The sequence below is a fragment of the Cinclus cinclus genome, chromosome Z (genome assembly GCF_963662255.1).
Source record: "Cinclus cinclus chromosome Z, bCinCin1.1, whole genome shotgun sequence".
In the NCBI taxonomy this organism is placed as follows: Eukaryota; Metazoa; Chordata; class Aves; order Passeriformes; family Cinclidae; genus Cinclus; species Cinclus cinclus.
This window is the reverse complement of record NC_085084.1, coordinates 64,939,996-64,965,675: the sequence shown is the minus strand read 5'-3', so window position 1 is coordinate 64,965,675 and position 25,680 is coordinate 64,939,996. Positions and strand designations below refer to the sequence as shown.

At 37.6% G+C, this 25,680-nt stretch overlaps 1 protein-coding gene across 1 annotated transcript in view; it reads left to right on the top strand.

The window, feature by feature from the left end:
• The window catches only part of RNF180 (ring finger protein 180), a 60,367-nt gene that overhangs the window by 26,975 nt on the left and 7,712 nt on the right, over window positions 1–25,680 (top strand). The window contains exons 4-5 of the mRNA XM_062513679.1: window positions 11,427–11,652; window positions 16,236–16,361. Of these exons, the coding sequence (XP_062369663.1) occupies window positions 11,427–11,652; window positions 16,236–16,361 (352 nt within the window). The remainder of the gene's footprint in view (window positions 1–11,426; window positions 11,653–16,235; window positions 16,362–25,680) is intronic.

Genomic DNA, 25,680 nt, shown 5'->3' with positions numbered 1-25,680 from the left:
AGTATTTTTAGTATGTCAGCAGTGAAATTTTTAGAATGCCTTGTATTGTGATGATAATTATTTGGCTGTTGGCTATCACAGCCAGATCTAGGTATTCACTATGTCAGATATATATAAGTTGGGTCAAATATGCAAAATATTAGGGCAGTTCACTTCAGTAGTCCATGTATTTTGAGAATTTTAATGAATGCAGATGGCAATTTGTTGCACAAGCTGTTACGCTTGTTTAGATAAGGTTTACCAGTGCTAAGCTAAATCCAAAAGTTCAGATTCATTTTAGATATCACAAGATGACCATGATTATGGTGATTTTTTTTGGTCTACTTTTTGAAAATTTTTAACCCTCAAACAAGAATTTTGCCTTCATCTAAATCAAATCATATTTTGTGGTATCATTGTCATTGTTGAAAGTTGAGTAGTAACTGCTAAGATTCAATTTTCTGTTGGTGTGTTGCACCAACATTTGTAGTAGCATCCTGCTTTTTTATCCAGGCAGAGAAATGTGAAATAGTAGATATTCAGCTTGATTTTTCTGTTTCAGTATCCTGCAATTCCAATGAAAAGCTTTATACACTCTGATTATTTTTTTTTTCCTGGGAGGGTGGATTTTCATAATTACTTACTGGAAGACTGTGAGATGCTTCATCAGGAGAAAAATCTGCAATATTAAACTGTAGCAAAGAGAAAAGATTGAAATCTTCAGACCCCTCAAGGCTTTTGTAGGAAGGCTCATGAGAAAGGATGATACCCTAAAATTTAAAATTGCCTCACTGTCTTCATAAATAACATCTGAGGAAAAGGAAGTAGGGTGCAAGATCTTGCTTATGCAACAGAGAAAATTTATGCCTTGCATAAAATGAAGTGTCAGTATTTCAATAGCTGTTCAGGGAATGTAGTTTGCTCTGCATGAAATGAAGTGTTTACAGACACATATATGAAATTACTAATAATTACAGAAAGATGCACACATAAAATTTTTTTAACTTATACTATGAAATAAAAAAGTAAGCAATTATTTCTGCTCTGTTTATCAGACAGAAAAGATAACAGCAGTTTAATTTAAGATCTGGAAAGTGGATTTATTCAGGTATCGGAGTATTAACAGCTGACCCCTTAGAATCCATCCATGTTTAGCATTTCCAGATTGTGGCATCTAACAGTTACATTTGAGGAAAATAAGCTTTTGCCGAATTTGGATGACTTTGGATATAACCAAATAAAATACCAAGGAAGGAACATAATGCTTATTTCTGACTGTTTCAAGTACAGAACCATAGTTCACAATAATATTTCTGATAAACTTTCTGACAAAGTATCATAAAGATTAAGAGCTGAGGAGAGAAGGATTAATGAAACTGAACATCTAGATATTATTTGTCAGAAAAAAACAATATACATGACATTTGGGCTGCATTTTATTACTGCAGGTCCACCTGGATTATTTTTTTTCTACAGCTCAGGATCAAATTTCAGTGTCAGTCTCCAAAGGTTGCATGAAAAGAAGAAACAAAAGGAACATTTTTTTTCTATTACTGCATGAGGATATCTGAAACACTTTTGTATTTTGATTGTTTATTGTTTTAATTTAGCATTGCAATGTCTACTATAGATGGATTACAAGCTACAAGTTTTACTGAGTCAGATAATTATGTTATGAAAATAGAGATAAAGGCTTTGTTGCTGATGGCTCTTAGAGTCTTAACCTTAAATAATTTTTTACTTTTAAAAATGTAATTTATAAGTTTGAGAAAATCTCCAGAAAAGCAATACAGCTTCTGTAGGAGATCAAACAGATTTGTGCTTCATGTAAGTTTGTAGTAATGGAAAATATAATGTAATTTTCCTGATTTTTTTTTTTTTTAAGTAGAAACAGATACTTGTGTATTTTGGTGATTGTTAGTTTGCATTTTAAGGGAAAACTGTATATGAATTTTTCAAGTCACCCTGAACTGCATAAGAATTGAATTAAAATATGTGATTCTGATGGAGCTAGGATTATTCCATAGTCATCTTAGTAAGCAAAAAAAATTAAGCATCAGTGATGCAATCTGATTTCCTTTACCTAAGCTTCTCAGATATATTCTTTTTTGAAAACCATTGTCTTAATTTTGATTCAGAGCAATTGAATCCTGAACTCTAAACATTGTTTAATGATAGAGTCCCTTTAAGTATTCAATTTTTAAACTGATTTAAAAAAAAACTTAGCCAACAGACTTTAAGTAGGTGTCCTGATTGTTCTAAGGAAGATGATCACTCAGTTGCTCCAGCCAGATAAGAAAATTTTTGAAAACTGGGACAGTCTTTGAATTGTCTAAATATAACTTTAGGTTCCTAATTGTAGGGCAATTTATTTTAAAGCAATTCATGTCATTAGGTGAATCTTTCTTTTAATGTGAATCTCACAAACTATAGCTCAGTTGTGGAAACAGAGAATACTTGCAGATTCATAACTCTTGATTTTGGGGTGAATGGTGAGATCAATCTAAGGCACACAGTTGTCACCCACCCCAGAAAGAGGGATGTCACATTCCACAGGTGTCCAAAAGAAGGGTCAGAGTTGGTCAAGCCATAATGCACATCCTAGTGAATAAAGATAAAAGCAGAGTTAGTTTATCTGGGTTGAATACCTCCTGTGGTCATAGGTTTTTATGAATTCTAAATAAATTCTCTTCTATCTGATGAATAAAAGGCAAGAATTTTGTGACTTTTAACTCAGCCTGTGTTGGAAACATGTTATTACTGTATTAATAAATTCCAGTGATCATGTAACCACCACAGCTGATAACTGAAAGGATGGTCATAGCTACATAATAATACTGAGGTATTTGTTTAATAATCATTTGAAGACATTTTTGAAAAAAACATTCTGAAAGTTCAGTTCAGCAAACTTACCTTTCTGTCCCAAATTGTAAGAAGTCTTCTGTATCTAGCAGCCAAAAACTGTGTAACTTTCTTTATGTTGATCTTTTGCTGATTGCTAGCAGACAAAACTTTGTAGTTACTGTAGACTTTCTACTTTATGAGTAGAAAGAATTTTACCTTGGAGCAGGCAACTGCCAGAGCAGTGACACTAAAAAGAAACTAAAACTCTGTACATTTAATATTATTATTTTGGAAACCAGCGTTCCACAAGTGGAGTGACGTTGAGTAATAAACTGTTTATAAATGTTGTTCAGAACAGGAGTGAACCTCCACATCTGACCAACACCCTTCCATGTTGCCTACTCCACTTCCATGTTGCTGTATAGTGCTGGATTAGAGACCTTTGTAAATGATAAGTCTGTATTCTTCACTAAGTGTCTGTTGTATGCTGCTACCTCAGATTGTTTCATGCATCACTGTAATTTGCCTTAAATTTGTACTGCATGACAAGAAGCATTGCAGATACATTGTTTCCTGTACTATACTTATGTAAACCTGCCAAAATGTAGCAGCACTGTTTAAGATATTAATTTACAGACTTTTGTTATGAGCATTTTCCTTAAAAGTGTTAGCATATACTTTCAAGCAAATCCTAGAAAAAGAATTAAAAAATAAGTGCTTGTCTGTTATTTCAGTGCTGCAAATCTTTTTGCTAAAATTAATAAAAACCAGTTTTAGCAGGTATAAAATTAATATTAAGGCGAAAATATTTATTTGCTTCTTCATCTCAGTGTGTGTGACAGGACTCTATCTTTCCAGGAACAAGAACTACAAGTTTGTACTAGAGAGGAGTTGCACTCTCACTGTACTACAGAATCACAGAATCACTAGGTTGGAAGAGACCTTCAAGATCATCAAGTCCAACCCATGCCCTAACACCTCAACTAAACCATGGCAACGAGTGCCACATCCAATCTTTTTCTAAACATATCCAGAGATGGTGACTCCACCATCTGTCCAGGCAGACAATTCCAGTATTTATCACTCTTTCCATAAAACCTTTTTCCTAATTTCCAACCTATATTTCCCTTGGTGCAGATTGAGACTGTGTCCTCTTGTTCTGTCAGCTGCTGCCTGGTGAAAGAGACCAACCCCACCTGACTCCAGCCACCTTTCAGAGAGTTGTAGAGAGTGATAAAGTCACCTGTGAATCTCCTTTTCTCCAGGCTGAACAACCCCAGCTCCCTCAGTCCTTCCTCACAGGGCTTGTGTTCCAAGCCCCTCACCAGCCTTGTTGCCTCCTCTGGACATGCTCAAGTGTCTTAAGGTCCTTCCTAAACTGAGGGGCCAGAACTGGACACAGCACTCAGGGTGTGACCTCACCAGTGTTGAGTACAGGGGAAGAATGACCTCCCTGCTCCTGCTGGCCACACTGTTCCTGACACAGGCCAGGGACTGTTTGCCTTCTTGCCCACCAGGGCACACTGCTGGCTCATGTTCAGTCAGCTGTTGACCAGAAGCCCCAGGTCCCTTCCTGCCTGGGCACTGTCCAGCCACACCATCCCCAGCCTCTAGCATTGCAGGGGGTTATTGTGGCCAAAATGCAGGACTTGGCACTTGGATTTATTAAACTTTATCCCATTGGAGTCTACCCATCCATCCAACCATTCCAGGTCACTCTGCAGAGCCCTCCTCCCTTCCAACAGATCAACACACACTCCCAGCTCACTGTCATCTTCCAGTTTACTAATGAAAAACTCAATACTCTCATCCACATCATCAATAAAAACATTGAACAGAACTGGCCCCAGCACAGACCCCTGAGGAACACCGCTGGTGACTGATCCCCAGCTGCATGCAGCACTGTTCACCACCACTCTCTGGGCCTGGCCACCCAGCCAGTTCTTAACCCAGCACAGAGTGCTCCTGTCCAAGCCATGGGCTGCAGCTTTTCCAGGAGTGTGCTGTGGCAGACAGTGTCAAAGGCCTTGCTGGAGTCCAAATAGACAACACCCACAGCCCTTCCTGCATCCACCAGGCGGGTCACCTACTCATGAAAGGAGACCAGGTTGGTCAAACACAACCTACCCCTCCTAAACCCACGCTGGCTGGGTCTGATCCCCTGGCCATCCTGTAAGGGCTGTGTGATGACACTCGGTATAAACTGTTCCATTACCTCACCCACTACTGAGGTCAGGCTAACTGGTCTGTAATTGTCAGGATCCTCCTTCCTACCCTTTTTGTGAATGGGTGTCACAGTGGCCAGCTTCCAGTCATCTGGAACTTCCCCAGTGAGCCAGGACTGTTGGTAAATGATGGAGAATGGCTTTGCAAGCTCATCTGCCAGCTCCTTCATCACCCTGGGATGGATCCCATCCGGTCACATAGATTTATGACTATCCTAAATGGCAGTTCTGTGACTGTCTCCTCCTGGATAACAGGGGGACCATTCTGCTCCCTGACACCATCTGCCATCCCAGTAGAACAGCTGTTCAGAGGACAAACCATCTTCCTACTAAAGACTGAGGCAAAGAAGGGGTTAGGCACTTCTGCCTTCTCCTCTTCTGCAGTTACTAAGTCCTCTCCCACATCCAATAGAGAACAAAAGTTGGTCTTACCCTTCCTTTTACTATTAATGTATTTGTAAAATAATTTTTATTATCCTTTACAAAAATTGCCAAATTAGGTTTGAATTGAGCTTTGGCCTCTGTAATTTTTTCCTACATGCCCTAGTAACCCCCCTAAATACTTCCTGAGAGAGCTGACCCTCCTTCCAAAGATGATACGTCCTCTTTTTATTTCTAAATTCCTTCAAAAGCTCGTTGCCCATCCAGGCAATGGACATTTGCCTCCTCAACTCCTCTTTGGCGCACAGGGACAGTCTGTTCCTGTGCCCTCAGGATCTCTGTTTTGACACACGCTCACCTTTTCTGAACTCCTTTGTTTTTAAGTGCTGCTTCCCAAGGAACTCTCTGAATCAGTCTCCTAAATAAGCCAAAGTCTGCCTTCTGGAAGTCCAGTGTAAAAGCCTTATTGATGTTCCTCCTGATTTCACCAAATACCAAGAACTCTATAATTTCATGATCACTGTGCCCCAAGTAACCTCCAGCCACCACGTCTCCCACCAGCCCATCTCTATTTGCAATCAACAGATCTAACATAGTCCCTCCCCTGGTGGGCTCACTCACCAGCTGCAACAAAAAGTGTGTGTGTTATCCTCCACACACTCTAAAAACTTCCTGGATTGCCTCTTTTCTGCTGTATTCAGTAGCCAGCAGGTTGAGGTCACTTACAAGAACAAAGGCTGGTGATCCTGAAACATTCTCCAGCTACTTCTAGAATAAGTTGTCCACTTCTTCTTCCTGGTTGTGTGGATGATAACAGACTCCCAGTAGGATGTCAGCCTTGTTGGCCTTCCCCTTAATTCTTATCTGTAGGCATTCAGCTTCATCATCACTGGTTTCAATACCCATGGCATCAAAAGCCTCCCTAATACAAAGGGCCACCCCTCCACCTCTTCTCCCTTTCCTGTCTCTCCTGAAGAGATTGAAGCCATCCAGTGCAGCACTCCAGCTGTGTGAGCTGTCCCACCACGTTGCTGTGATGGTGACTACACCACAACTTTGCTGTTGCACCACAGCCTCCAGCTCTTCATGTTTGTTACCCATGCTGTGTGCATTGGTAGCAAATCCACCTCAGCTGGGCTACTGATTTCACTCCTAGCCATCCCTGGGACTGCTTCCAGACAGCCCAGCTGTATCCCCTTCCTCTTCAACCCTATTTTAAAGCCCTCTCAATGAGTTCTGCCCGTTCATGAGCTAAAATCCTTCTACCATTAACAGAGAATGGAGCCCATCCAGTTCCAGCAGGCCAGGTGAGAGGGGACTTCAGTTGTAGATAGCAACTGCTTTGCTCTAACAAAAAACCACAATTCATTTGCTTCTTTAGGACTCTAATGTGATATTCCAATTCCAATATGTTAGAGAACTGAGCAGAATGTTAAGCACTCATGATAGTGCCAATCTGTATAATTTCAGTTTCCAAAATGCAAAGGAGATATGTAATACCAAAAGGAGGAAGAAGAATCTCATTTTCTTCCCTACTACTTCTGTTAAAAAAGAAAAGAAGTTGTTAAAAAAAGTTTTCTCTGCATGGAATTCATACCAGAAGGGCCAACAGATCATTTTATCTATCACTGAGGAATCATATCAAGTTCCACCTGAGGAAGAAATTCTTCTCTGTGCAGGGGAGCAGCCACTGAAGCAGGTTGTCTGGAGAGGTTGTGTATCTCCCTCACTGGAGATACTCAAGAACTGTCTGGTCACAATTCTGTGCCATGTGCTCTGGGATGAACCTGCTGGAGTAGGGAGGTTGATTGAAATGAACCACTGTGGTGCCTCCCGACCTGGCTCATCCTGTGGCTCTGTGATTCTGAACAGAGGACATGGCAATAAGTAGCTCCACAGAGCTGCTTAGGCAACTTGTCTCTGCTTTGAATTTTTTTGGCTTGCCTTTGAGTTTTTCTGAAATGTTGTATGGGGAGAAATTTAGAATGCAGGGAATTTAGACTCAGTTAATGATTTATAAAGATGTTTAAGCCACATGCATTGATTTCTTCACCCTATTATGATTTTTATGTTTCAAGCTTAATTTTGCCAAACAACTGAAAATATGTCCTTTTATATTCATTATACCAGTCAACTGAAACAGATCTTTCAAAGGCATACAAACCCTGGTGTACCTGATTTGGAAGAACTTCTGTTAGTATTGCTAGCAATATTTTTGATAGGATTTTTCTACATTTTAATATTGGATTTTTTTTTCTGAGTTTATTTTTGAAATACCATTAAAAGTCACTAATTTATTCTACAGAAATGAGACTAGATAAATTCTGTTTGAAGCAACAGAACTCTTAAAGATTTTCCCACAACAATGACAGTCATTTCAGTCCCTGTACCTAATATACCTGTAAATTTTAAGAAATTTTCAGGAAGCAATGTACCTGATGTAATAAGCCTTGTGCAGATTTACTTGCAATTGACTAGGGGATTCAAAAGCTGTTGTGGGACAATGTAAATCTATTGATACTTTTGTCCAGCAACAACCAAGAGGCATTTATTTCTTCTTGTATAAAACAATATCAATATTCATTCTTTCTCACTTTTTCAGACATGAGGTGTATGATTCCAATTCTGCATTATAATTGAAGACTTAAAGTCTGGTTTAGAACTGCAAATCATTCTAGAGGCAGTTTTCTTTGCAAGATAATCATGTATTAGAACTGTTTTTCCTCATGATTCCTTTCAACTGTGGACATTTTTGAGTTTATAAAGCATTCTCAATAGGTCGGTTTAAAATGAAGGATTTAGCAAGTTGTTTTTTCTTCATAATGTGGTACTTTGTTCATACTTTAATCCTGTAAGAAAACCATTCTGTTTTATGCTTGTAAAGTTTTCATACACTAAAGCCCTGGCTCTAGTAATATATATAAGTACCACTTAATTGCAAACCAAAAAAATAATGACTGTTTAAATTGTTGTGCATGAGCTTCTTGCATAAGGAAGTTGCTCTGGTTTTAGCTTTGCAGTACTGAATAATGCCATGTGCCTACAAAGGTCTTTTGAAAAGGGGCAAAAAGCTGTAGAGAAGACTTCTCTCCCACTAAGAAAATTACTCCTAACAAGATCTTCTTTGCACATGAGAATAATTTTGATTTTTCTAATTGCAATTTGTTCTGAGACACCTCTGTCTATGCATCTTACCATGATTACAAACTTTTCTCAGAACCAGCCATTACCCATGAGTCCTCAGCAGTTTTGCCTCTATCTCTCTTAGTTAACTTAATTGCCCTTAACTTAATATGAAATACATTCATCTTGAAGTCAGCTCCTCTGGGACTCATGGTATATTTTCTTTACAAGCAGTGCCCATCAAAACCAGTTAGCAAAAGCTTTCTGTTCCATGTATTTTGTTTTTGTGCTAGATTTTAGTTATGATTTTGACATTACATAGGATCATAAAGTCATTTAGGTTGGAAAAGACCTTCAAGATCAAGTGCAAACACTGCCAAGCCCATGTGCCACAGTCAGAAGGAGCTGTTACTTTCAGGATGTAATAATCTTTCTTGATTTCTGCTGAAATCATAGGTCATGCAATTACCTGAGAATACTTTCCAAATTATTTTCCATTTTTTCCAAAGACATGATATTTTGGAGCTTGACACTCACCACTGTCTTGATATGCTCCTAGCTTGGTTTTCCATCGTGGATCTCTCGGTTATTGGACTATATTGGGTTCTGTGAGCTGTGAAAGAGAAAACCAGAAACAGAAACAAAGGAGATTGATAGAAGATGTAGAACACAATAAATTTCTCCTGTGTGTCTCCCATAAAGTTGAAAAATTTGGTTGCTTCTGTAAGCCAATATCCTAATTCCAATCAGGATAAGGTTAACTTCTGCAGTAGCCAGGAGAGGGCATGGCTAAGACCTAGGATGCTTGTTCTGTTACACCTCATGTCATTGCTGGAATCAGGGGAAGGGAGTCTCTTCCAAAGAGAAGGGTTTCCTTCCCATTTGGTAAGTGTGGTGTGATTCTGAGCTGGAGGGAGCAGCTGGATATCTTTGGTTCCAAGCTGGGGCCAGTCAGGTAATACTGGTTGAAAGCCAAAGGGAGCAGTGGGGTATTATATGTTGTCAGGGATTTCTACAGTGAATAACAGGTTTTTTCTTATACTCTCTGCCTTTAGTATTTTTGCTATTACTGCTTGTTTTCTTATCTCATTGCCATTCCCAGTAAATTGTTCTTGTCTCAACTGTGATCTTTACCTTTTTTGCCTCCAATTCTCCTCTCTAGCCCTTTGCAGAGGGGAGGGGAGAACAAGTGAGTGGCACATGGTTTGAAGAATCTCAGTGGGAGCACTAAACTGAGGAGTACCATTCCTAAATCATGACAGAAAAAAACCTGGGATGCCATTAATACCATATCTTCAGATTACTTCAAAAGGTTTATTCATTTTATAAGTGCAAAGCAGGAGCATGGCAATATACACAAGTTGTTACATTCATAAGGGATGGGCATCATTTTGGAAGTCCAGCTATGTCTTCCTGGAAATATAGCAGTGTAAGGAAATTTGAAGCACATGTGCTGACAAAATCAAGCAGTTACCAAATATGGTAGGAGTTCCTAGACTTTCTACTCTAAGGCTTTTATTATGCTTTGTAGCAATAAAGTTGTGGCTTGTTTTGAACTCATTTTTGTTGGAACATGCCCTTCACAAATTACTTTTCAAAGGCAGAACAATCTGCAGTTTATGTTTAGAGATTTTTATTTTGTTTTGCTCTTCTTGGCAAAGTAAAGGTATATTCATATATGAGGGATGGGATGCCATCCAGAGGAGAGTGGATAAGCTCAAAAAGTGGGTGTATAGGAATATCATGAGGGTTTAATGAGACCAAGCAGAATGTGCTATGCCTGGTTGGAGGAAGACCTGGTATCAGTACAGGCTGAGGCATGAAGGACTCAAGAGCAGCCCTGCCCAGAAGGACTTGGGGGTGCTGGTGGGTGAGAGGCTGGACATGACCCAGCCATGGGCACTCCCAGCCCAGAGAGCCAAAGGTGTGCTGGGCTGCATCCAGAGCAGTGTGGGCAGCAGGGCAGGGAGGGGATTCTGCCCCTCTGCTCTGCTCTGCTCTGCTGAGACCCCACCTGCAGTGCTGCACCCAGCTCTGGGGTCCCAGCACAGCAAGGACACAGACCTGCTGGAGGAGGTTCAGACAAGGGCCAGGAAAATAATCAGAGGGATGGAGTACCTCTCCTATGAGGAAAGGCTGAGTATTTGTTTTGTTCAAAATTTGTTGTGCTTTGAGTATTTGGTTTGAATAGAGAAGGCTTAAGGGTGACATAATTTTGGCCTTTCAGTACCTGAAGGGAGACTACAAGAAAGATGGAGAGAGACTATTTACAAGGGCATGTAGTGACAGAACAGGGAGGGGATGACTACAGACTGCAGTAGGATAAGTTTAGGTTTGATATTAGGTTAAAATTCTTTACTGTGAGGGTGGTGAGACACTGGAACAGGTTGCCCAGAGAAGGTGTGGGTGTGCCATTTTTGGAGATGTTCAAGGCCAGCTTGGATGGAGCTCTGATCAGCCTGGTATAGTGAAAGGTACATGGCACGAAGTTAGGAACTAGATGATCTTTAAGGTCACACATTACACATTTGTAATGCAGGTACATATAACATATAAATACAATACATGTAAATCGTTAAAATTCAGTTTAAAAGATGAAACTGATCATAATACAGTTTTAACCAGCCTTTTTGGTTTTGTTACTTCCTTCTTTTACTGTCTTGGGATTTTTTGTCTTACCCACAGAGGACTTTTTCTGACATTCCTGTTGTATATTTTATCATCTTGTTAAAAGTAACCTGTATTAAATTTAAGAATATCACCTGTGTGTACTATCTTCTTAAGCATTACTTAAAATGACCTTCCAGACAATTGGTTTATCAAAAAAGAGTTATGAGCTAAATGTGAAAATATGTTCTCTTTTTCTTCTTGCAGCCTGCAGATGATAATGTGCATACAGATGATGAACATGATCTCAGAGGAGATAAAGAAAGCTATCTCTGTGCTGTGTGTCTGGATGTTTATTTCAATCCTTACATGTGCTATCCATGCCACCATATCTTTTGTGAGCCTTGCTTAAGGATGCTTGCCAAAGACAATCCAACCAGCACTCCATGTCCACTGTGTCGCACTACAATTGCCAGAGTCTTTTTCCAAACAGGTATAAAAATGAAAGTTTTTACATATAGAAAAATATTTGTACTTTTCCTTCCTCTGTGCATTCAGAACAAATTTTGGTAATGTTAATCCACTGTGAGATTTTCTTTCCATTTAACTCCTCCTCAGAACATTCCGTCCAGGTTCTCTTCAATGTCAAGAAGCTATCTGGGACATGTACTTATAAGCTTTTTGTTTTACAAGTGAGATTCTGATAGTTTTCTTTTCTGGAAAAATTCTGGTAGATTTATTTTGTTTCTTCTTCCTGAATAATAAAAAAATTCCAGCTATAATAAACATTTATCAAACTATCCTATTAGAAAAATATTTTTTAAGTTGTTCATTTAATGACGCTTGAAAATAAAGCTCTTTTCATTTATGACATTAAATTTTGACACAAGTGAAAATAAAGGCTGGCAGAACCCTTGATAATCTTCTTAAATTCTCCCATCCTGACCTCTTATACCCTCATCTCTAGTGTTCCTTACTCTTAACAGTAGGAAAAATATGGTGAGTAGGGGCTGTTTGGTGTCAGATTGGGTATAGAAATAGAAGAGGGTAAGTAGTCCTGCAGTAAGTATCTGGAACAGCATGAGTCAGTCTTTTATGTCTAAGGCTTATATGGTAGATTCAAGTAGCATTGATAAAATTGCACTATGGTATGTGGAGTTAGGTCATTTACAGCACTTAAAACTGCACAGACAGATCACAAAGTAATGGAAATGACTCAGCCATGCAGGAGTGTTTGTTTCATTTTAGATGCTACAGAGATCTTTCAGAGGTCCTCTTAAGCTGTTGTGAGTGCTGTGATGATGACAGGTTAGGAATGCAGGCTGAAGTGTGATTTCACATTGATCAGCAGAGATGCCCACCTTGTTTCTGGTTGTGCACAGACTCTGTCTCTGTACAGGCATAACTTTATATGATTTGATGGCAGGTCAGTTTGAGGAACTGACTGGGATAAATAAGAACTCCTTTAGGTGGGCAGGAGGCATTTTTCAGATGAACCTATTGCCCCAAGATGATTCACTGAGCAGCTGCTGGTGGTCAGGGATATAGACTGGCTATCCCTGCATTGACTGCACTGCAGCAGAGAAAATGGATGGAAAGCTGCAGCCCAAGAACTCTCATCCCCTGCCTGTCTGGTGTATAGAGATTTCAAGCTGCTTTTGGTTCATTTCCCTAATGTTTGATGCCCCCTTCAATTTGATGTACAGATGAAGTGTGTTTCACTGATAGAGAGTTGGGTTTTTCTAGGGCTATTTAAATTTTAAAAAAGCAATTCAGCAGTTGTGCTGCAGAAAATTTACTGCTGGGAGAGCACAAAAGAAGAATAGAGATGCCTCCTAAAATGTATTTGCTAAAGTTTTCTTCATGTTAGTTTTCTAAGTCAAATATTACCAGGATTATTTGTAGCTTTTAAGTACTTAACATACAAATGTGTATAAATGCCTGGTGGGAGGGAATGAAGAAGGAGCCAGATCCGTCTGAATAGTGCTCACTGCAGCAGAAGAGGCATTCGGCACAAATTGAAATGCATGAGATCCCATCTGAACACAAGAAACCATGTTTTTTCATGTGAGGTGCCAAACAGGCTGGTCAGAGAGGCTGTGGAATACCCACCAAAATCGAGCCAGACATGGTTCTGGGCATCTGTGCAGCTGACCCTGCTTGAGCAGGTTGGACTGGCTGTTCTCAAGACATCCCTTCAACCTTATCCACTCTGTTAAATACTAAATAGGTATGTGGCTTTTTTGAGGGAAAGGATTTATGTGACTAAGGTGTCATAGATAAGTAAATAGAATCCACTATAAATAGTAGACCATAACAGTATATGTTTTGTATTAAGAACTTCAGATGAGAGAAAGTTGCAGCTATTTGTATATTGTCATTCAATATGTAGCAATATGTGCTTGACTTAGCAATATAATTCAAAATAAGTGTGTTAATGTAGCTTTGTTTTATATATATATATATATATATATATATATATATATTTCTTTTCATTTTCCAGTGTATAACATACCAAGCAACTTTTAAATGAACTAAGGGGTATTTATGATGATGTCATATCCTTAGAGATATTAGTAAAATCAGCACATTAAGAAGTTGGATGGTACCAGAATAATGTAAAGCATAGTAATTTTTTTTCACTGAGAAGAGTTATTAAGCCTTTTAAAAGTTATGCTAAGGTCACTGCTGCTATAGGTTTGTGCAGGCAGCAAAGCAAAGTTGCTTGTAATCTTAATATACTTCTCTGTTGCTGCAGCTGGGATGTTTTATTTCCCTCACTGAATTAGTCTGGATGCTTTCTGCCCCTTTCCACTTGTATATGTTCATTTATTTTACAAATATATGTCAAAAAGAAAAACAATTAAGGATATATTCAGAAGTTCACTTTTTAGCTTGAAGCTTGAAAGCTTCACTTTCAGACTGAACAGAACTGCAACAGAAGGATGCATGTAACATGGTAAAAAAAAAGTCTAAGAGGTCAATTATCAATCAATTATGGAGAAAAACAATGTTTAACTGAGAGCTACAAAGCCATATTTGACTCATGAAAGTAATTGCTCTGACCAGTTGCGTTGATCAACTGAGCCTTTTTTACAGGATCCCTTAAGCATGAGTTCCAGTCCAGATAGGTTGCTCTGATGGTGTTTACTATGCATTCCCATCTTTCTTAAAGGCTTTCTTAGAAACCCTTCCCCCATCAGAATTAACTCACATCTGATTAGATGATAGCATGCCCAGGATACACCTAAGAAAACAGCTTTTGAGCTGATTCCATCAAGTAACTTTCTAAGTTACCAGGTATCTTTTAAATGCTTCACTTACCTGAAAAGTGACCTTCTACACTTCCATTCATAAAGTTTCATTTATGTTGTTTGCAAGAAGGGCCAGATCTGACATGCATGTGCAATAAATTCACCACTTTGGAGAAATGCAGATTGAGGGTAGTGGTTGTGCAAGGGAGATCCAGGCACGTGGCAGAGAAAGAGGGTCTTGTACATACAACAGGACAGGTGATCTGGCCAACCTGAGGGGATCTTTCATTGCAAGCCTAGCCAAGCACTCTTCAAGAAGCCAGTGAGACTTGTCGCCACTGCCTTTTCTGAAAAACAGGAATTAGATGCCTCACCAGATGTTCCAGTATTTAGATTTGAATAAAATTGAAAGAACTGTGTTGATTTCTATGGTCTGTAGCAGGAAATTAAAATGTTCTCTGTCTATTCTCTGAGAGGCAAGTAGAGTCTTATCAGAAGCCTGAATCTGAATAGTACTTAATCCAAAAATGCTCAGTGGCATATAAAGCTCTTTCACAAAAATTTAAAAAACACTGCTGGTGAAAAATACACAGTTTGTTCATTTTACTTTTAGGAGAGAAAAAGACCTTTTTTTCCTTCAGTGATATCAGTTTATATGAGCAGTAGTTCTATTTTCACATAACGAGATAGAGGATTTGAAGATTCTGTGCTCTTCATGTATCGTGTAGTCTCATTCCACCTGCATTGTAATATGGTGAAATAAAGGATAATTTTTAGAATCAGACCAGCATGGGGGTTTTACTTCAAATCTGCTAATGTCTTCATCTTACACAGAAAAAACTACTGGAAGCCAAGGAATTTTTTCTTCTTTTTGGAGTCTGCTCACAAGAAGCTTGGCTTTCTTAAATTTACCAGAGAAAAAGATTTTATCCTTCCATCAAATATTTGTAATTAGATTAGTGCGTTCCATTACATTGGACCACATAAAGTACTAAAACAGAAGCCTTCCCAAAAAAACTGTGAATGTCTTTTTTTCACTTTGAAGGTACAGAAAGAATTATGGTATGAGCTACTCTTAATATTTGTCAGGAGCCAGCTTGGTTTGGAAGCACAAATTGAGCAGAGGTTTGATGGCCAGGAGTTGGAATTTTTTTTGTTAACTACTAGCTTAGAAACCCTGTTTGTTATCAGCAGATCAATTCTATGGTAGTAAAATATTGTTGTTTTTAAATTGTTTTCCATTGCACTGCTATGGATAGATTAGTTTAGTGATTTTGAGTTGCAATCAGGAGATTTGTACATAATGCTGGCTCCTCCAATGTGTCATCAATCATCCTACAAATGTTTTCTTAGTTCCTGTTAATCCAAAGTATTTTTTAAAATATCAAAGAAATAGTTCAGGCTCTTCCCCTTCCTTTGCATTCCTTTGTCTGTTACTGAGTGGTGAGGTTAAACAAAAAGCCATATGAACTGAGCATTAGTGACACAGTCATTTTTATGGATATAATTTTTATTCATAGAGGTCATTATAGTTTTGTAAGTTCCAAATAGCTAGATTTCTTAAATACATTATTTTGCCAGAACTTGAGATCATATTTTGTAATTTTTTTCCCAAAGTAACAGATTGTTTAAGACTTGCTCTTACTATATGGAAATGCTTGGGTAAATGTGATTTTAAAAAATGAGATGTTATCATCAGAAGAAGGCTATATGAAGATGTTATCATCAGTAGATACGGCTTTTTTATTTTGTATAAATTTATGTAAATTGTCGCTTTATTTAGAGCATTGATGCATGTATTCTTTCCCCTTAATTATTGTAGATCTGAATAACTCTACCAGATCTTTTTTCCCTATGGAATATTTGAATCTAAAGGAAAATTTTCAGAAATCCAATTCTGCTAAATGGCCTCTACCAAGCTGCAAGAAAGCATTCAGAGTTTTTGAAGGTAAGATTTTAAATTTTTGTCGAAATATCATTAAATCTCTAGTGTAATATTTGAAAATAAGACTCTGATTAATACATGCCATTGGCAAACAGTTGGATGATTCTTGAAGTAGAGTTGAGTCTAATTCTTGTGGGTGATTTATACACAATGTTATGAATCTAAAGATAAATTTCAAACTGTAAAAAGACAATTGTGTATGTACCTTTTCATTTATTTTTTTAATCTTTAATTCTGTGCACATTATCAGGATAATTGTATGTAGCTTCTTCCTTAGAAAAATTTCTGTCTGCATAGTGGAATAAAGAAAATTACTCTAGGAAAAAAGTTACTGGTTCTGAGTATGGTCAATAAAGACCTCTCAAAAAAAATCAGAATCAGTCTTTTATGAAAGAAGTGAGAGAAAAAGTTTTGAATAATATATATTATTCTATACATAATATATATGAAATAGAGTAATGGGTATGGGTGTTTTAGTTTCATTTTCTCTTTATTGCATGAAGAAAGTTTGGTCCTCTTGTTTCTACTTTAACACTTACACATTTTCATTATTAACTGAACAGCATTTAAGTTAGACCACCTAAAAGCAGGAATCACTGTTTACCCATATTTCCCTGTTTTCAATCTAATGGTATTTCTTCACCAGGCCTCATGTACATTTATTTATATAGTTACTTGTAAATACTTTTCATAGTTGTCCTAGTTTGAAAGACAACTATTTGCTAAGAAAGGCAGAAGCCTCCCTTTGAACTGAAAAATGTGATCCCTCCTCTCTACAAATTATTTTAATTTCGGAATTATAAGGGAGCTCTCAGGCAAAGATGTGGGGATAGGAATAACAGTTCTTTACTAGCATATCTAACAAGACAAACAAGAACACCAACAGCTATGAAATTACCCACAAACAGAACAGTAACTCAGTCCCAGTCCCTTTCTGGCTGCAGGCACCTTTTCCCTGAGCTGCAGTTCCCGGTGCTGGGGGCGGGCGGGTCCCACAGAGCCGCAGGAGGGCTGGGGGTGATGGCAGAGCTGTCCCAGGGGGAGAGAGAGAGATGGAGAGAGAGCCCTCCACTCACGGTGTGGGTCCTGGTGCTCAGCAGAGTGCTGGATGGTGGCAGGTTACAGTGAGAAGGCAGCAGGGCAGGGTCTGACAGCAGTGAGGATGGCTCCCGGAGCTGGGATGGCAGGGATGGGGCTGAGGCACCGATCGTCCTTCTTGTCCGAACTCCACGGGGGAAATGGGCTGAGCCAGAGCCTTCTGTCTGCTCTTCTGGATGTTTGGATATCGAGGGGTTTCCCTCTTCTCTCCCCTCCCCCCTTGCCACCAGGGCCCAGTCAACAGGTATCTTAGCATGACAATGGGGAAAATTCCACAGAGGGAAAAGGGAAAGAACCAATCCCCAACAATAGTGATGATGATGAGTCTTGCTAGCAGATAAAATTTTCCTGTTTGTAAGACTAGGGTCTTTCTAAAAGTATGTGGAAAAAATAAAACAAGACTTCTATTTTATATTCCTTTATAAGTCTACCCAGGCCTTTGTAAAGGTGAAATTTGATAAATTTTGGTACTCCACTTATAAAATCATATCACATAAGGTCACAATTTGATACTGAAAATATCAAGAAATGTTCCTGGCTATCAAAAATAGCAGACTTGAGAAGTTTGAGGACAGGTAGATTATCTTTGGTACTACTTAGAGAAGAAAATGTTGGCAGCACAAACTAAGAGGACTATTTATTTTCTCTAACAGGAGTTCATATAGTATGTGTGTTAATGCTGGGTTAATTTTAATATATATTATGTATGTGACATAGTTCTTTTATGTTTTGTAGTGTTGTATGAATTATGCCTTTCATAAATATATTTCACAATGCTAACCATTGTACAAAGCATAAATAATTAGAAATAAAAGAAAGATCTGGAGAGGTCATGCAGTTTCAGTATTGTACCACCTGAAAATCTGACATATTGTTCAACAAAGGTAATTTTCAATGCTGGAATTATGTGTCTCCAAAGGGTAGCCTAAAAGTCCCACACGAAATGGGAACATGGTTAGATCAAATTAATAAGACACACAAACCAGAAAGCTATCCAAACCTTTGTCTTTGCATTCCTAAATAAAATTATTGCTGCCATGTCTCTCTTCTGACTTTTTATTTCAGTAAAAATTGCTGTAAGTTTGTGTGCTTTCAAAATGCAAATATATAGTATTTTCTTCCTGGACTGTTTATTTGGGCTTATATATAAATTGTGTTTGACAACACCTACAGGTCCATATTTGGTTTTCACCATTGTTTGTGTTCTCTGGCTCGGGAGGCTGCTAGGAACTAAACCAGCAAAGAACACTGAGAACAGTGGCAGCAAAAGTCTTCTGACACCATATCAGATTCCATTGCAAATGCAAACCCTGATATCACTGAGATCTGAAGGGATAAAGATGGTACTTAATTTTCTTCTAATTGAGAATCTAATAGACTAATAAGATGTTAGAATTTCAGAAGTCAAATATAAAGAATGGGAAGAGGAATAGGGTGGGTGCATCAGTAGAGTGAAAATGGATATGATTACAGTGCTTAGAAAGCAATGAAATCTTGCAAATTTGAATGTGAAAATAACCACCTCTGTATAGGAGTGCACTGTCTAATACTGCAATACAATATTGCATTGTCAAAGAACAAATTCTGTCACCATGTTAGAAATGGATATGCTCTTTCACCTTCTTATCCAGCAGGTCCAGTGTTCATTGAGAATCTTGAAGCTCTTTTTGTATGATTTCAGCTTTCATTGTGACAAATCCTCTTCCACAATATCATTTTAATACAACAGATATAAAATAGTAAACCTTACCCAGTAAATCACCCTCTGCTAGATAAAATCAGATTTCAGAACTAGATTGGGATATGAGAAGAGAAAGACGGCTGTTAGGAAGTCTAGATTATATACAAAATTTATCAAGTTAACTAATTTGGACTTTCAGAACATTGCAGGTCTGCTAGATAAAATCAAGCACTTCCTCTTTTTCCTTACTTTTTTTTTCCTGAAGTGATTCACTAAGGCAGATATATTTGGTAATCTACATGTGAGTCTTCTTTCACATGAGATTTTCCCTGAGGAATGTAGAATTTTCTTTAAAAATGCAACCAACCATAGCTTTTCTGTTCTTATGCAAAAAGAAACCTCAGCACTGCAGCACTTTTGGGCTTTAATCAGCTGAAAATTGCTCCAGATTAGTTTGCCCTTCTATTGCACTGTATTTTTTTCTAATAAAATAATCAGCAGAATTTCCATTTGTTTCATAAACAATACTTATGGCATAAGTAATGCTTATACTTGTTCTCTATATGGTATGCTGTGTTTTGTCAAGGATAAGTTAATGATAAAATGGAAACCCTATCCAAGAAGAAAATCAATTCTTCTTTTCCCATTCAGATTTTTAATACATAGAAAAGTTAACAAGCCAATTTTAAATATTTTTCTAAAGTATCTGTTTCATATGAGATAAACAAAGATAGTATATTAGATTTTTTTTTGGAATATTGACAACTTTAAAAAACATAATTGCACAATAGAAATAACATCTCAATTACTGGTTTCCTTAAATAGATTTTAAAACAGATAAATAGTGTAGTTTGAACAGGAGAGTTAAATAGCAAATACACTCAATTTGATCCTATTATCATATATTCATAGTTGAATAACTTAAGTGTGGCCTTCGTATGCCATTAAGGTGGAATTGCATTCCGTAAGTGCTGTACAGTCATAGGAAGTTCACTGACTAAGGGTAAGTCTCCAAAAGTAATGTGGGCTAAAATGAGTGATTAGAATAATTTAAATTGCAAATATGATATTTAAATTGACAGTTATTTTGGTGTAATCAAGTTCAGAAATTAGAAATTACTGAGACATTTAGTACACTGAGCCTAAAAGTGTTTTTTCAAAAGCTTTTTCTGAGATAGAAATACATTGAAGAGATAGAGGATAAAGCAGTCAGGAGAATGATGGTAGCATTGTAGGTGGATGCTGGCTGCTTTCACATAGAGTAAGGTTGTAGACATGGCCTAAGAAAAGTAGAGGCAAGTGTTCAGAACAGGAGAAAGGATTATGAAACCTCTGAGTTACAGCCCTTGGTGGCTATTTGAAATCATAATTATTCCTAGGCTAATAGGAATCCTGTCCAACTGTTACTGTTGCTGATGTTTTTATTTAAAATATGGCAATTAAATTGAAAGTCTGGTTAAAAATAGAATATTTATTTCTATATTTTCAAATATTTAATCTAGAAAACATCCCCTCAGTGTTGTATACTATGGAATCTGTGCAGATTCTTTCTTGATCTCGTGTCTTTAGGTACTTAATAAAAAGACTGACTTCTGCATCAGTCTGGGATTGCAGAATAGAGTGTTTTCCAAGCCCACTAAACCCTTGTGGAAATTGCCACCACCTCAGTAGGTCACATCTTCCATGTCCTTTTATGTAATCATTCTCTAAAGAAAATGGTGAGCAATTTCCTTTAGAGAAAGCTTTTAATAATACCTGTTGGTATTTTTTTATATCTCTGTTGTTAAAATAGGGGTATAATACTAAAATTTGCTTTCTTGATTCGAGATTCTTGTTTGTGGTTTCAGTTTGATAGGCAAAAAAGGCAGGATGTTAAAAACAGAAAATTAACAGGGTTTAAGTTCATAATTCTTTGTTTAAAAGAACCAAAAAAGTGATACTAGTTTTCAAGTTCAGATACTGTGATCTACTGAAAGGAAACAAGACAAACATTACTGAAAATAGAAGGCACAGCATTTAATTTTTGCTATAAAAAGTAATGCTGGCAGAAATCTCCCAGAACAATCCTCATTTTGGACTATTTTTCTCAAGTTCTACTGTTCTATCCCATCAGCATTACCCAGAGCAGGTGACGCAGGAACTCATCCAGGTGGGTTTTGAATGTCTCTGGAGAGGGTGACTGACTCTACAGCCTCCCTGGGCAGCCTGCTCCAGTGCTCTGCCACCCCCAGCATGAAGTTCTTCCTCATGCTGAAGTGGAACTTCTTGTGTTTTATTTTATGGCCATTGCCCCTTTCCCAGGCTCTGGACACCACTGAACAGTCTGGCATCATCCTCTTGGCACCCACCTTTGAGATATTTATATGTATTGATGAGATCCCCTCTGACTCTGCTGTAGACTAAACAGGCCCAGCTCCCTCAGCCTCTCCTCATAAGATGCTTCAGTAGAGTTTGTGAAATCACAAAAAGTTAATTTGTACACATCTATTTCTCACCAAATGCATTTGCAGTCTGCAGTCTTCACAGAATGTGTATTTTCTGCCTAAAAAACACACTTCACTGGAAAGTGTTATCTCAGAGTATCTGTTATGCTTATAGTACACTAATACAGAAAAGGCAGAATCCAAGCCTGCTGGTTAAGTGTCTTAGATCAGCTCCACTGATGGCAACTTTGTCATTTTGCTGATTTGTCAGCACTTGGACCTTAACTCTTGCACCCATTTTCCTTGCCCACAAGCTATTTCAGCTCCTGTTGGTAAAACATGCAAGACAGATTTCTTGATTCCAGAGTCCCCCTTGGGTCCCATGGAGCAGCTGTGCTTTAACTTGCCTTCATGCCTCTCTTTTTGTACCTCACCAAGTAGAATCTGAATCTGAAAGGAAAAGATAATGGAAGAGGAAGTTTGAAATAAAAAGGTCATTGCCACAGAGATATCTCGAGCTTCAGCTTCAGGGCTGCTGCTTCCTTCCCTCTTATTTTGCCAACACTGTTAGTACAAAACATTGCATGTCAATAGCCTTGTTTATCTTTTAAGCTGTTTTGCAGAAGCTGTTCTTTAGGGACTACTCCAGAGCCACATTCTCATTGAAAATAATGTTCTGTAACCTTTTTCCAGTCCTGAAGATTGCCTCCAGTGCTGGCTTGTGTAGGAGAGTAATTTACTGCTCATAAATTATGGTTACTGATTTCTCACTATTGGTTCATCAGTGCACTGAAGGAAAAGAAATTCTGTTTTATTTGTATGTGTCAGGATTTCTTTTTTCCTTTTAACCATGATACTGTAAGACTGGTGTACCAGGATTATTGATAGCTGCAATTACACAACACCAAGGATTGTGATAGAATGGCCATGGCAAAAAAAGAATACTGTAGCCTTTCCCCATTTGACATGTCCCTGAATGGATATTAGATTGGCATCTTCAGTTACGCTTAGGCAACCAAGTGTTCATACTGGTTAGTGAGACAAACTAAGAACATCTTGGATCTCCTCTGAAGACATGATCCCACAGCTGTACCACAGATACCCAAATGAACTTGTAGGGGAGTTAGAGGTGTCTCAGTTTTGACTCTGCAGCTTACTGTTCCTAAAAGCTTTTAAGAAGGTCCTTTTCTAAAGATGCTTGAAAAAATATAGCTGTGTCCGGGATAAGAAGGAAAGTCCTTTGGAGCATTCATAGCTAGTTAAAGGATACCAAATAAAGAATATAAATATATTATAAACTTTTCTCACTAAAGAGATATGATATGGGTTCTATATGGGTCTATATTACAGTTTGTATTATCCAGTATATTTTTTACAAGATGTAACATTTGCTTATATCAATGCTTATATTGTTATATCTTTTACAAAAATGTAACATTTGGTTAAAGTACTGAAATATTTTTTTGTATAATAAAAATTAAAACCAAGTGTAACCAGTAGCAGGAGACTGTCTTGAAGAACCTAGTGTTCTTCACCAATGTTTACACTGTTTTCCTTCCCTCACAAAACATGGTAGTTAGAGGGAAGGGTACAGACAAGAGAAAAGAGAAAGTCAGTTTTAAATTGTTTCCTGATGAAGAATATGTAAATAGACTAGAATGCTTCACACAAAGAAAGAGATTACTAAAAGAGGGGGGATGATTGCGGTAATTAAGATCATGAAAGGCTGACAGAAGTGTATGTGCTGCTGTTAGTCACTGTCTCGTAATAAAAGAACTAGAACTCTGCAAAAGAACTAAAAGACATTAAATAAAATTATCATTACCCTAGAGCATGGGTTCAAATAGTTACAGATTCTTGTTTCTGTTAAACTCAAAGATACCACATTTGTCTGGAGAGGTCCTGGAAATGCCATTCCCTGGAACTGAGAGGGAAAAGTATTGCAATATACTTGCCTTGTTGTTATTTTTTTAAAATCCCAGCCAATTCCTCATAGTTTGACTTGTCAGAGAAAGAATGATGGGGTAGGAAGGCCTTTAGACTACTCAGTATGCCTGTATTACAAGACACTGTTCTACAATTCGATAAAACAGTGTCTTCCATTACAATTTTATTTAAGTCATCATAAAAGGGTTTTATTTTATTTATTTAATAAGATCACATAAATATTTGCTATTTGCACTCTAGAGACAACTGAAAACAATACTTAATCTTAGTTTAACCACATTAGGTAAACTTTGAATTACTAGTGTTTTGCAGTGGTAGTCTTTCATTCCAGAATTCGTTCAGAGTATAAAATAGCTCTTGTTTTTAATATTTATGGTTTCTATAAAATTCTGCTGTGATTAGTTCAGCTTCGGTTTGGTCTCTGTGAACAAGTGGAAGAAAAGATGCCTTTTTTCTTTACCAATGACAAGAATTAGCAAGTGTTTTTCCTGTGTTTTAGTGGAAGTGGGGAATAATCCTTGCCAACTATGCCATGATGAATAGGGAATAGGGGGGGAATGGTTATATTATATTCTTAATTAGCTGTTAGCTGTTAACTATTATACTTAGTAAATTTTATGTTGTGCATTCTTCCCCAGCACTGAAATGCACTGCTTAGGAGAGCAGTTCGTCCTCATGCAGCCACTAAAGAGTTTCAAAGCTGCTGGTGTAAATACATATTTACTGAAGAGCTAAGTTTGCCTGGTGTTCAGTCTATTGATTTGGTACCTCACAGAAACTCTGTTTACTATAAAAATAATAATTTTTGATTGATAATAAATGGTAGATATATCAGTTGGCTTAATCACTGTCCATGAGTTGATAGGGAAGAAAGCAGGACAACCATGTACAGTGTTTTTCCTGCCTAACATGCTTGTTATTACTGCTTCATACATCTGTACCAGTGACAGATAGCTCTGTGCCCATTCCAAATTTGGACATAAAGACAAGTTCACTTTGATCCTGAAGCATTTATTGGACAGAAACCTGACAAGGATTTTGGAAGAATAAGGTGCTTGCACAGCACAATTGCGAGAACTTAGGCAACATTTTTTAGGTGATATAGAGTTGTGGAGACCCTTTAAAGTGAAAACAAAAGATAACAAAAGAGGAACCATGAAAGCACTCAAGGTAATATGTGAGAATAACAGGCAAGGAAAGGTAATCATATTTTAATTAGTTCAGAGCCAGACGAGGCATACATTCTCAAAAAAAGCCAGAGATGTGCAAACAGCAGAGTAAATTCAGGATTTTTGGTGAATAATACTCACTAAGTAGATAAAGTTCAATGTTTGAAATGGCATCAGAAAAAAATCAGAGATTAAAACCATTACACATCAAGGATTAAAGGAAGGAATTTTTAACAGTTCATAATAATTTTATTTTTATTTCAAATAACTTCTTCCTTGTTAACTTTTTAATAACCCTGCTTTATGAAAATTTATTTTTAATTTTCTGTTGAACATCTCTGAAGGCTTTTTAGACAGAAATCTTGGCTAACTTCCTAAAAACTGGGTAAGTACTGCCAGCATCAGAAAACTTTCAGTTCAGACAAACTGTGCCAGCTTTCTAAATATATAATCTTGTACTTTGGATTTTTCATTATCTGGAGGAATATTTCTTTTGTTTGCTTAGGTGGGAAATAGGAATCTTGGGCATTGACATTAGCTAAAGCTGAACATGCCTTTTTTAAAAGACAGTGGCATGGCTCCAAGATAGATCATTCACCAGTCTCTGCAGAGAAATTAAGGCAGTCATGTTGCCAGATTTGCAAATAAACTAAATGTTTTGTGTAAATGCACAGAACCTTGTCTTACAGAGGGGTGTGGTGAGGCATGCGTATTATATGTATTCCCTCTGATCTCTGCTGTCACAGTGTCCTTGTCTTAAGAGAAGTAGGGCAAGTTCATTAATTTATTTTTAAGGAAGTATTTGCATTACTATTGTCTTCTGTTATCACTAACATTTGCTTGAAATATTAAACCCTGAAGCACTGAAAGGGTTGTAACAGTAGTTACAAAACTCTGCAAAGTTTTTGTTAAATCGTCGTTAGCATTAAATATTAAGTTTTGATAAAATACAGCTATCGTGCAGGTCACAAGAAAGAATCTAGAGAGAATTAAACAGCATGCCA